This window comes from Miniopterus schreibersii, assembly GCF_964146895.1.
Source record: "Miniopterus schreibersii genome assembly, chromosome: 12".
NCBI lineage: Eukaryota > Metazoa > Chordata > Mammalia > Chiroptera > Miniopteridae > Miniopterus > Miniopterus schreibersii.
This window is the reverse complement of record NC_138112.1, coordinates 49,284,141-49,297,582: the sequence shown is the minus strand read 5'-3', so window position 1 is coordinate 49,297,582 and position 13,442 is coordinate 49,284,141. Positions and strand designations below refer to the sequence as shown.

The following is a 13,442-nucleotide window of genomic DNA, read 5'->3' as shown; positions in this document are numbered from 1 at the left end:
ACGTTTGCTCCTGATCCCGGGATACTGTTTCATCCTAATGAACTGTTTTCTTAGCCGATTACAGCTGGTCATTTCAGCAGGCCCAATGGCCCATTCAGTCGGCTGAGTTACAAGCAGGGTCCCTTGGTGTTTGTTTCCCGGCAAGGCTTAGAGGGGGTTGGTTTCTCCCCTTTCCCACGGCTAGAATTCAAGGACAGATCAAAACAGATCAGAGGCAAAGACGTACCTGTTGCAGTCGACATGGAGGAGGAGGTGCGAGGCGCTGACGGACAGCGCGACCTTGTGCCACTGTCCGTCTGCCATGCGGTACGGGAGGGCCTCCGTCCTGGGCTTCCCGTTATGTATGTAATGGTACCGAATCTCGTCCCTCAGACCGCTGCTCTCCAGTTCAAAATAGCTGTGTGTAAAGCAACAAAAATGTGTTTTATTTTCCTTCCGGCATCATCAGTCCTCGTTACTTTCTAGCTTACAACTGATTTTCTCAGAATCTAAAATTAGTGAAACAGGACACAAAGGGCTACAGCAACCCAAAATCAATTGTACCACATGGAACCCAGTTCACCTATTGTCTGAGGGCCCTTATAGTGGCACCGTGAGCCTCTGAAACGGACATTAATTGACCCACTGTAGGGTAGCTGACCACAAACTAATTAGCAACGTGCTGTGCAGTGTCTCTTAAATACTTAAACGTAGTTAGACCCCTCTTTCTGGTGCCTAAAAAAGAGCATTCATGTGGAATGGATTTATTGTTATTTTTATTACTGCCACTTTTACTTTTTCAAGAATTAAAGAAATATAGAAGTCATGTGGGATATCAGGGATTGAAATAAACCATCAGAGTAAAGAGAGTAGAGAGATTAGTAAGGCTTTTTTTTTCCTTACTTCCCCTATACAGAAACTGTAAGTGACAACTATTCCTAGGTAAGGAGGGGAGGAAATGTTGACGTTACTCTCATAGGGACCAGAATTTCAAATCATAGTGGAATAACACATGCAACTGAGATTTTTCTTTCCCCAGATTGTTGTTTCCAGATCCATGAAAACTCTTAGCACCACCACCACAGCCTGCATTGCAGTCATAAAATACAGCCAGGACTTTGGGACACTCCTCAGACACACAGCAGGGCTGACACTTTCACAGGTGGCAGGCCCACCTAGTCTCCTGTGCTCTCCTGAAAAGAGTCATCATCACTGGGCCCAATCTCTTTGCCAGTCGTGGCACCAGGCCTTTAACACACACTGTCTAATTCATCACCCACAGAAACTTACAAGGCCGATATTATTACCTGTTTTGAATTATTAAAAAACTGAGATTCTGGAATTCAACAGCATACCCAAGTCAGGATTAAAACTCAGGTCTCGCCCAGCCGGGCGTGGCTCAGTGGTTGAGCGTCGACCTAGGATCCAGGAGATTGGGGTTCGATTCCCAGTCAGGACAGACATATGACTGGGTTGTGGGCTCAATGACTCTCTCATCATTGATGTTTCTCTCTCTCTCTCTCCTTCTCCTTTCCTCTCTCTGAAATCAATAAAGACATATTTTAAAAAAATAAAATAAAATAAAACTCAGGTCTGAATCTGATGGCCTATGTAGTTTCCTGCCCATCTCAGAAGCAGGATGAAAAAGTAATAAAGACTGTCTCAACTGGCACTGTCTCCCAGCAGCTCAAGAACTGCTCGCCTAGTCAGGTGACCTGGTTCAATCCCCAGACGTGGAAGCACCTACTGCTTCTCCTCTCATCCGCTGACTTGGCCTGACCCCACTAGCCAAATCATATTTAATCTAAAACACGAAGTGCATCTTCTATGAGAACTGAAATGAATATATCATGAAACTCGGCCTCTATTATTCATGACTCCCAAATCCATGTCAGAGAAAAAGGCATAATTCTTTCCCATCTTTCATGGGGATCTTCCCAAGAGAGCAGTGCAAGGGAAGCAGAGTCGAGACCAGCCCCTGACCCACTGCATTTGCACGAAGCAGAGAATCAGGCCCAAAGGTCATAAGCTGAAGAGGTTACTTAGACTATTGCAGCAGGTTCCTGGGCCCACATACATACTTATTAGTAATAATAAATATAATACATATTTCATAAGATTACAAAAGAAGTCCCTTAACACAGAAGATAATTCATTTTAAGACAATCCTCCACATTTCTTCTGAGCAGCTAGAACATTAGAAGAACCAAACAATCAGAGAACTTCAAAGGTCAAGAAGACCTTAGTGGTCATCTGGTCATTCATTAACTTATTCAAGATGTTACTAAACACCTAGAGAAGGTCTAAAAGGGATTTAAATATAGATCCTGTCCTCGAGATGCTTTAAGACTAATGGAAAAGGAAATAAAATATTTGTCTCTCCCATAAAAAGCAAGAAACTGGTCTAAGGGAGAGGAATAGGAGGCATTTCATGAGTGACTGCCATGCGCCACCCGTGGGCCAAGCGCTTCCATATCCATCATCTCATTTCATTCCTTCAAGGGAGATATTATTACCCTGTCTTACAGGTGAGTTCCCATATGATCAGAGATATCAAATACCTTGCCCGAGACAACACAGCTCTGTACAGAAAATCAGCATGACTTTAAATTTGAGACCTTAACAAGACTAACACATAATTACTTTACTTTGACCAATAAACTACTGGTGGGGGAATGAACTTGACCTTCAAAGGACTTCAATAAAAAACAATGAAAAAATAAATAAATAAATAAATAACAATGAGAAATGCTCAGAGAGGTCACCTGATGGAATCGTTATAAAAAAAAAAAAAAGCGGCAGATACATTTCACCAGATTTAATCCTTATTCCTGGGGCTATGGCTGCATTGAGCAAGTGCTCAATGTATTACAAACAGATCTTTTTTTTACATTTTTATTGAATTTATTGGGGTGACATTGGTTAATAAAATTATATAGGTTTCAGGTGTACAATTCTCTATACATCACCTGCCTATTGTACTGTGTGTTCACAGCTCAAAGTCAAGTTTCCTTCCATCACCATGTATCCCCCTTTACTCTCTTCTACCTCCCCCAGCTCCCTTATTTTTTTGATGCAATTGTAAATGGTCCTGTTTTCTTAGTTTCCCTTTCTGATAGTTCATTATTGGTGTATAAAAATGCAACTGGTTTCTGGATATTTATTTTGTATCCTGCTACTTTCCTGAACTCATTTATCAGATCTGGTAGTTTTTTGGTGGAATCTTTAGGGTTCTCTATATACAGTATCATGCCATCTGCGCAAACATATCTTTTAAAGATCACTTTATGAAGCACTGGAGTAAGTGGTCACCTTGGGGGAATCACAAATATGCAGCAATGAGAAACGGTATCTTCCCTATTGTTAGGAAATGATACCTGTGTCTTAGAGTAAAGTTTCTGACAGCATCGTGCACAAATTCAGAGAGTGCCATGTATCAAACAACTTGCATGAAAATCAGGATGATGTGGTTTTTATTTAAAAATGTGTAGATGACTGTTGGGTTGGCCCCAGGGATGACAAAGGCACTAGGTGGCTAAGTTTTATCTGGATAAAATTGTTTCATGAGTGCCAGGAGTGGAATGAGGCAATATTTCCAAGCAGCAACCCTCTGCTAATAGAGATGGGAGGCTGAGTCCTAAGAGCAACTTGGAGGAGGTGGCCATTGGGCCTGAAGGCTTTTGGCTGTAGCCTGGAGGGAAGACTCAGAGTTTGTAGCAGAGCCTAGTTATTCAAACTATGGTCCATAGCCGAGCATCATCATCACCTGTGGAAATTTAGATTCTGGGGCCCCCGAGAGACCCACCTGAATCAGAATCTACATTTTAATAGACCCCATGTGACTCATGTGCACATGAGAGTTTAAGAAGCACTGCTGACATTCACGCTCCCCCTTCACCCTGGACACACATGAGACTATAGCTCCCAGGCTCCTTGAATCTTGGAGGGACCACATGAGTAGGGGTCACTAACAAAATGTGAGCAGAGGTGATGTGTGTGGTGAAGGCTGGGGAACTAAGAGAGGCTGTGCCTTATCCCGGTCAGCTGCAAAGGGTCCAACAGAGGATTCTGAAGCTTAAGTTGGTGGAGGTATCATTAAATGGAATAAACCTAGCTCTTTAATTAACTGTATGAAGCAGAGATACCCCTCCCAACTAACACTGAATTGGAACTAAACAAAAATAAGTTTTTAACGATAACAGAGATTTAGAGGTTCTTAGACTCAGAGGTTATTAAATAGACTACCTTGACTCATTAAAGAGAGATACAGGAACATGAAAGTGAGGAAAGGCAAAAACTGAGAAGTAACCATGGACACGAAGCTATTGCTAGACTATAAATAGAAAGAAATGGCAGGAAGCATGAATACAGTCATCTCCTGTCCTGTTCATGACAGATAACCTGCATTGCATGGACTAAATATTCTGTTTGGCATATGGTATTTTCCAAAAATACCCACAACATCATCTCCCATCTCACATACTCTTCTACAACATAATCTTGACATTCTTCCAACTGAAAGGTGGAATCTATGCCCCTTGACTTAAATTTAGGGGGCCTTGTCAGTGCTTTCAGGAAGTAATGCTTGGTGACTTCCAAGGCTGGATTGTAAAACATGATGCAGTTTCTATCTTGTTTGTCGATACTTGAGCTTGTAGTCCTGAGTCACTGTAAGAAGTCTGACTACCCTGAGAGCACCATAATCTAAGGAAGTCCAAACCAGACTGGGGAGCTGCATATAGGTGCCTTGGTTGACAGCCAACTGGTATCTCAGCCAACCACCAGTATAAACCACATATATGAGTAAATACACCTCCAGATGGTTTTCCCAGCTGAAACTACAAACACTGTGGAATGGTGACAAACTGTCCCTCTGAACTCTCTCCAAATTCCTGACCCACAGAATCGGCAAGCATCATAAATTTGGGGATGGTTTGTTACAGGTCAATAAAAATTGGAGTACTTTAACTTCATGTGTACATGTTTTTAACCTTGAAAAACTGAAACTATAATTTAGATATGTCCCTACTAAATGCCTGAGGTCATTGGCCAAATGATCAAATCTCAAAGTACCAATTTTCTGCTTATAGCCCCACAGACATAACTGTGTGTTTTCTTCTAACATCAAAAATGAAATTCTGCCCAAAAATGCAATAAATACCAAGGAAATACATTGGTATCTTTCTCACTAACCCATTGTTTTTCTTGTATCAAGTCCCAACATTTTGGCTTCAAACTTCATGGAAGTGACCACCTCAACGGTCCTTTTATAAATCAGATTGTCTTCTTTGGTTTCTAGTGCCCAGCTTTCTTCCAGTCTACAGCATTATCTAAGTTAAAGGGATGTCCTAATTTACCTGGACAAATTTCGACTACTCCCAACATCTTTTCCTTCATTCAGAGCTATGATACGGTGTAGCAGAAAGACAATAAACCAGAAGAAATGTGCCTGCTATACAAAGGGCTTTCGAGTCGAGCTAACTTGTGTTCAAGCCCTGCCTGGGCCATTTCATCCCTGTGTGAATGGAAACAAGATGCATTATTTCCCTAAGTCTCTATTCTAGAAAATCATATCCACTTCACAGGTTTCTTTTGAGGAAAGAAAGGACATAACATTTGTGATTATTTGTGGTTTTAACATACACCAGTGATTATGATTACCCTTCCTATTTCTTTCTGCCTACATGGAAAGGAACAGGCTCCTAGAAGTGTGAGGCTGCCTTTTCTCAGAAAGAGGTGTTTCTCTGTCTTCCCCTTTCCCTTGTTGAGACCTTACCCCATGATTTTATTTCCAGTTGTGAACCTCTGTATTAGTTCTGTACTCAATTCTCTTATCAAACACCTAGCTAGAGATCAACGGTGACAGCAATTATAAACTGTCCCTGTTGTTGAAAATAAAACATTCACTGTTAAGTGAAATGTAAAAAGTGAAGTTCTTTACACCTATTTGAAAGAGTTCCATTACAGCCTTAAAAGGCATGAGAGCGGCCATGCCGTTCTTACCGAAGTAAAGGCTGGCTTCTAACTTGCTGTTTTTCAAGAGAAAAACATGAAACTTTGGATAGTTAAGATAGGAAAAAAATGTAAATTGGGAGAAGAAATTTAAAATAAAAGCAACCAACAATGAGCTAGTTTACTAGAACAGAGGAGAGAATGGATCATTAGTTTTTGACTGTGAAGGCCTCCAAATACAGTTGAATATAAATATTTATGAAGCAAACAAGCAGGGGGAATGGAGCTTAGAATCACAAAACTGTATCTTAAGCCTAAGGTTCCTGCAGATCTCCAGGAACTCCAAACTAAGAAGAAATAGGAACCAAAAGAATAATAGTAGATGTGCTTGTAGTTACAGCCAACGCACATATAGCACTTTCTACACTTCTTTCTAAGTTTTACTAAAGACTTAAAAAAAAAAGAAGAAATATTATTGTTTCCAAACAAGAAATATAAAGTCTTCAGCTCACTTTATTTTTTTTTATTCGTGGTCCAAAACTAAATTAATGTATCTTTAAAATGCCCAGTGAAAATGTTTCCTCTCATCCTGTACTCTGTCTTCCCAGAACCCAATGTCCCTCACAGGCAACCACTGTTAATAGTTTCCTGGGTAATCCTTGCAACGTTTTGTTAATAAACTTCTTTGGAATAGCTTTAGAGTTTCAGAAAAATTGCAAAAGTAGTACTGAGAGTTCTCATACATGCCAATTTCCCCTATTATTAACATCTCACATTCATATGGTACAATTATCACAATTAATGAACCATACTGATGCGTTATTATTAACTAAACTCAATACTTTAGTCAGATGACATTAGTTTTTACCCACTGTCCTTTTTCCGTCCACAATCCCATCCAGGACACTACATTAGATTCAGTTATAAAATCTTAGACTCCTTGTGGCTGTGACAGTTCAGACTTGACTTGTTTTTTTTATGATCTTGAGGCTTTTGAGAAGTACTGATGAGGTATCTTGCAGAATTTCCCCCCAATTGGGATTGGTCTCTCATGCTTAGACTTGGGTTGTGGGTTTTGGGGAGGAAAGCCACAGAGGTAAAGTGTATTTCTCATACCACTCTAAGAAGGATACATGCTATCAGCATGACTTGTCAGTGGTGACATTAATCTTCGTGTTAACCTATCTGACTGAGGTGGCATCTGTCAGGTCTTCTACTGTACAGTTACCCTCCCCCCTTTCCTTTCCATACCATCCTCTTTGGAAGAAAATCCCCATGTGCACTTAGGGTTCATTCATGTCTCTGAGGGGCTGGAAACTTCATTCCCTGTCTAATCACTGAATAGTATGCCACTGTATAGATGTGCCACAGTTTATTTACCCATTGACCTGCTGAAAGACATTTTGGTTGCTTCCTGTTTGGGGATGATTATGTATAAAGCTGTTTAATAATATTTGTGCGCAGGCTTGTGCAAAAATACATTTTCAAATAAATTGGGTAAATTTCTAGCAGTGTGATTACTGGATTGCATGGTAAGACTGTGTTTAGCTTTGGAAAAAATTGTCCACCTATCTTCCAAAGTGGCTGTACTGCATTCCATTCCCACCAGCAATAAATGAGACTTGCTGTACATCCTGACCAGCAATTGGTGGGGTCCGTTTTTTTGTTTGTTTTCGCCATTCTAATCATGTAATCTGGGTATGTAACGGTGGCTCATATTTAACTTGCATTGCCTCAGTGATAAATAATGAGCATCTTTTTACATGTTTGCAGTTATACATCTTCTTTGGTGAACTGTCTGTTCAAATCTTTTGCCCATTTTTAAATTGGATTGTTTGTTTACTTACTGTTGAGTTTTAAGAGGTGAGGTATTTTTGGTATATTTTAGATATAAGTCCTTTACCAGAGAGGTGTTTGACAAGTATTTCTCCATCTGTGACTTGTTTTCTCATTCCCTTAATGTCTTTTCCAGAGCAGGAGGGTTTAGTTTTAGTAAAACCCAGCTTATCAATTTTTTCTTTCATAAATTATACTCAGTGTTGTATATAAAAACTCTTCACTGAGCTCAAGGTCACGTCCATTTTCTCTTATGTTTTCTTCTAGAAGTTTTATAGTTTTGCATTTTACATTCAGGTTTATGATCCATTTTGAGTGAATCTGTGTGAAAGATAAAGTTTTTTATCAAAGTTCATTTTTTTGCATAAAGATGTCTAATCATTTCAGCATAATTCGACAGACTATCCTTTCTTCCAGAGGTTTTTATGCTATAAAAGCAAATGTGAACATATTCTTTTTCCCCTCCTTTCTAGCACAGGTGAGAGCATAGCAGCCTCACTGTTCTACACTTTAACCTTTTCGATTAACATAATGACACCTTTTTACATACAGCTTCCTCTTTATCCTTACAGTTTTCAATATTATTTAATACACATTCTCTCACTCAAAATTAAATCACTTACTTCTTTATAGCACAAACCTGGATTACAACTAGTTCAAGGCCCACTGTCTCAAGGTTAAGCCAGGCCTGCACACTGTGAAAGCAAGATTGAAAATCACATACAAGGGCCGGCACTCAATGTTAAGATAACTAAATAGCAAACACCGAGTGGTAAAAGACCTTTGGGATACTTGTCTTCCTTCAAGAAATTTATATGCCACTTGATGAGTTAAAACAACCCAGCCAGCGTGGCTCAGTGGTTGAACATCGACCTAGGATCCAGGCGATCAGGGTTTGATTCCCGGTCAGGACAAGTGCCTGGGTTGCTGGCTCGACCCCCAGTCGGGGGAGTGCAGGAGGCAGGAAATCAATGACTCTCATCATTGATGTTTCTCTCTCTCTCTCCCCCTCTCCCTTCCTCTCTCTGAAATCAATGAAGATAAATATATTTTAAAAGCAACAGAAAAACAGACAACATTACAAATCTGACTTTTAAAGGGGGAGGGGGATCCACTCTTGAATTGAGATTCAGGGAAGTTTCCAAAACTAGTTTTAGAAACTAGAAGTTTCTAAAAAAACTACTTCGATGAAGGGAGAAGATAAGGAAGGTGCTTTGGGGGGCGGGGGGGATGGAAGTAAGGGCATGGAAGAAGAAATGTGTCTGGTGCTCTCAGGAAACAGAAAAGGAACAGGTATGAATAGCATCTGTACAAAGCCGAGAGCAGAGGAGTTGGGAAACAGCCAAGAGGGCCAATATAGAACCAGTCTCCGACATCTGGCCCTTGTTCTACAGCTTAGCATCTCTCAGACCATTTTCTGCTATGACAGAGAGTCAGGCATGTTCGCAGGCATGAAACACTCCATGGGTGTCAAAATTTTGGTACATTACCTCTAACTCTGGTCCTTTCTCCTTCCTCTCAGCAAGCACATCGAATCAGTGTTCTAATGTACCCTGACTCCACTAGGTTAACGTACTTTCTTACGTAAATGAATCACAAATTTATAGCTCCCATCTAGACCTGTCTTCTGAGCTGTATATTTGTATAGTCAACTGTCTACTCAACAACTCCACTTGGATCCTTCAAATTCATTAAGCTCAAGACATAACTCCTGATCTTTCCTCCAAAACCTGGACCACATCCATTACATCCTACAGCAAAATGAAAGCTAGAAACCTAAGCATTGCCGTTGACACTTTTCTCTCCCTTGTGGCGGACGTGCAACCCATCAGCAAGTCTGCTGCTTTTGTTCCTAGGTTATCTACTGCACCCATTTACGCACCCCCCCTCCTCCACTGCTACCACCCTTCTCTAAACCAGCATCCTCTCTTTCTAGCAACTACCTATCATCCAGAATGGTCTACTTGAATCTACTCTGGTCCCCTCCAATTCATTTACACAGCCAAAGTCAACTTTTTAAAGCAAAAACCCAACTGTGCCATCAATCCCTTCCAACCACCTCCCACCCTCTCGCTTACAACCCATCAATGCCTGCTCATTGCTATTGAGCCTAAGGCTAGAATTCTTAGACACAGAAGAGCCCACATGCCCTGGCCCCTCTCATCTTTCCAGCGCCCTCCACTCTGTTCTCTGCACATCGACCTTCTTTCAAATCTTCGAACACACCGCGCTCCCTCCCACCACAGCATACCTGCACACGCTGCCCCTTCTCTCTAGAACACCCCTACTCCCGCCCCTGACCTAGTTCACGTCTACTCATCCTTCGCTCACTTCAATGTCACCTCCTAGGAAGACTTCACTGATTTGAACACCTCCCACCACCACCCAGGATTTTTTATGAGACAATGTTACTTTCCTTCCCAGGACTTATCTCTCCTCCTACTTGCATAGGTCTGTCCCTCCCACGGATTGCAAGCTCTATAAATATACAGACCATGCATGTTTTCGCTCATCATTGCAACTTTAGGGCCCAGAATATAGTAGAGACCCAATTATTATTTATGGAATAAATGAAAACATTATTAAATCTCTGGTTTTTATTAAGAGTAATAAATTATGTGCAGTACATCCCACAGCTGATTGTGATACATCTAACTGCTTTGACACTGAAGTTGTAGAAATCACTCTTGTAGAAAATAAAAGTTCCTCACCCCGCTGGGCGTGGCTCAGTGGCTGAGCATCGACCTAGGATCCAGGAGATCGGGGTTTGATTCCTGGTCAGGGCCCATGCCCGGGTTGTGGGCCCGATCCCCAGTCAGCGGCGTGCAGGAGGCAGCCGATCAATGACTCTCTCATCATTGATGTTTCTATCTCTTCCTCTCCCTCTCCCTTTCTCTCTCTGAAATCAATAAAGATATATTAAAAATATAAAAGAAAAGTTCCTCATCAAGGAGGTAATTTAGTAAAAACACCATTTAAATAATATACTGTTCACAAAAAAGTACTAACATTTATCAAGTTCTCACTATAGGCTAGCTTGATAAGTACTTCATGGACAATATTTCAGTGAATTCTTGAAACTATCCTATGAACAGGAACTATCATTATCTTCATTCAGCAAGTGAGGAAACCAAATCACAGAGGTCAGGTGACCTGACTAAAGACAAAGCTAGGACAGTGATGCCTAGGCCAGACTCTCTCAAGCGAAAGACCCTGAGAATCAACACAGACTCACCTGCCCATAACTGAAACTACCACCAAACTTCAGAGTCATTGGGAAGGCTGATGTCACGGCAGAGTTGCACTGTGGGAGGACAGCCACTCTGAGCTGGAAATAAGTGGCACTTTGAACAGATCCCTGGCTGCTTGTGTTGGGAAGACTTGAGCACTCACTAAAATATATAGTGATGTATAGTGTATGTAAAGTACATATCATAACCGGACTGCTGTAAGAACTCAATAAATGCCAACTATTATTATTATTATTATCATTATTTAAATGTTGCTTTAATGAGGAACTTTATTTTCCACAATGATTCTTACCTTCAATGTCAAAGTAGTTTGATATATCACAATCAGCTTTGAGGTGTGCCATATATAATTTATTACTGTTAATAAAAACCAGAAGTTCATTAATGTATTCATCCACATATTCTAAAAGTAGTTATTAAATCTCTACTATATGCTAGGCCCTATGCTAAGCTCTGAAGTTTCAATCACAAGCAAAAACAGACATAGCCCATGTGTTCACAGAGCTTGCAAGCAGTGGAGAGACAACCATTAACAATATAATCACACTATTAAATGTCAAGCTGGAAACAGATAAGTACTGTGAAGGAAACGAACATGGTTCTATGACCAAGCCAGACCAGCTTAAGTCACCCTGAAATGAGGCAACCTGGATAAGCACAGAGTAAACACAAGCATTATAAAGTGTCTCTCATAAAGGGTAACTGAAAAGAACTGTACTTAGGAAAGAGCTTAGAAGATGGGCCCACATGGGCCTGAGAGGTAACATTTGTTCATAGTAAGACAACAGGCGACGGACGGGCTATATGTTAACTCTCTCAGTGGGCTGTTAAGAAGGAAAGGTAGCCCTGGCCAGTGCGCCTAAAGGTTGCTGGTTCGATACCCGGTCAGGGTACATGCTGGGGTTGCGGGCTCCATCCCCGGTATGGGGTATGCAGGAGGCAGCCGATTGATGTTTTGCTCTCACATCAATGTTTCTCTCTCTCTCTCCCATCCTCTCTCTCTAAAAATCAATTAAAAATATTTTTAAAAAAGAAGACGACAAGGGTAGCAAGTTAGAACCCAGCCCACCTGCCCTTACAAAGCCTCCTCGTTTGCCAGTGTCCCTGCCAGGAGAGATGAGTAAACATTTCCATGGTGAGGTTATTGCCACCACCCATTCTGAAGTCCCTGTCCCCTCCTCAAAAAGCAGACACCTGCATCAGGTGAATTCATCTAAAATCAACTTACCAAGGGCTAATGTATGTAAGTGAAAATTTGCCTAAAGCAGTTTTATCTAAAACCAAATTGAACTAAAATCAATTTACCTTCCTATCACATGTGAATTGTTATGAATTTCACAAACATGAATGTTATGTCAGTACTACTATTAGAGGAAATTGTCATTGAGTAAATTGTCTGTTAGGTAAATTGATTTTAAAAGAATTCATTTGGGGCAAACATGGAGTGTCTAAGCCTAATCTGACAGTTCGCAAGTCAGATGGGGTGGCTCCGGGCCTCAGGGCTGCCTGTTGCATTCAATAAAGCTTTAAAAAGCTGGTGTGGCCAGAGTCCCTTCACTTTCCAAAAACACTAGTGGACATCAAAATTAGCCCATTTTTACCGCACCTCCAGAACTTCTGTTATGTTCCCCATCTCCAAAAGGATACGGGTTTGATTCCCGATCAGGGCACATACCTAGGTTGCAGGTTCAATCCCTGGTCGGGCTGGGAGTATTTGGGAGGCAACTGATAAACATTTCTTTCTCTTTCTCTCACTCTCTCCCCACTCCTCTCTCTCTAAAATCAATAAAAAGATGTCCTCAGGTGAGGATTTTTTTAAAAAGTGCTCCACAGACTTTAAGGGCCACGTGAGTCCCCTTGTTAACATGCAGGCTCCGAGTCAGCGTGTCTGGGCTGGGGCCTACGATACTGCGCCTCCAATAAGCCGCTGCCTCCGCTGGTCTGCAGGCCACACTCTTGGTCACTAGGTCTCACTAGATGAGCAGGGCTGCTGAGATGTGCAGGCTGGGCTGGAGGCGAAGTTCACGGGGTATTACAAGGCATTTCGGCGGTGCTATTCCCCATGCTAAGGAGATCCGGGGCTTCCTCATATGTTCGTGGGGTCTGAAACTGCCAAAACTTCTCTCTGCAACCAGTCTGCTGGGCCACTGCTTTCAAAACGCCAAGAAAACTTCAGAAGTCAAATCTCCTAAAAGACGATGAAGTAATTGCTTTCCATACCGGGAATCTCACACTCACATAAAACAGATCCCCACCTGCCTTGGAAATGCACTAAGAGGAGTTCCTCCCTTCCCATCACACCAGGAGGCCTCGTAAAACTATTTTTCATACTAAGAATGTCCTTTGACAGACCTTACAATGAAATATACTTTAAAAATTCTGCTGGCCTACTTAAACCACAAGGGAGTTAGAAAAGTGGGGTGA

At 41.4% G+C, this 13,442-nt stretch overlaps 1 protein-coding gene across 6 annotated transcripts in view; it reads right to left on the bottom strand.

Annotated features, from left to right (window-relative positions):
* Positions 1-13,442, bottom strand: part of NELL1 (neural EGFL like 1) — a 618,076-nt gene that overhangs the window by 523,047 nt on the left and 81,587 nt on the right. For all 6 annotated transcript variants that reach the window (XM_081154971.1, XM_081154973.1, XM_081154974.1 and 3 more), the window contains exon 4: positions 227-397. In XM_081154971.1, coding sequence (XP_081011097.1) covers positions 227-397 — 171 coding nt within the window. The remainder of the gene's footprint in view (positions 1-226; positions 398-13,442) is intronic.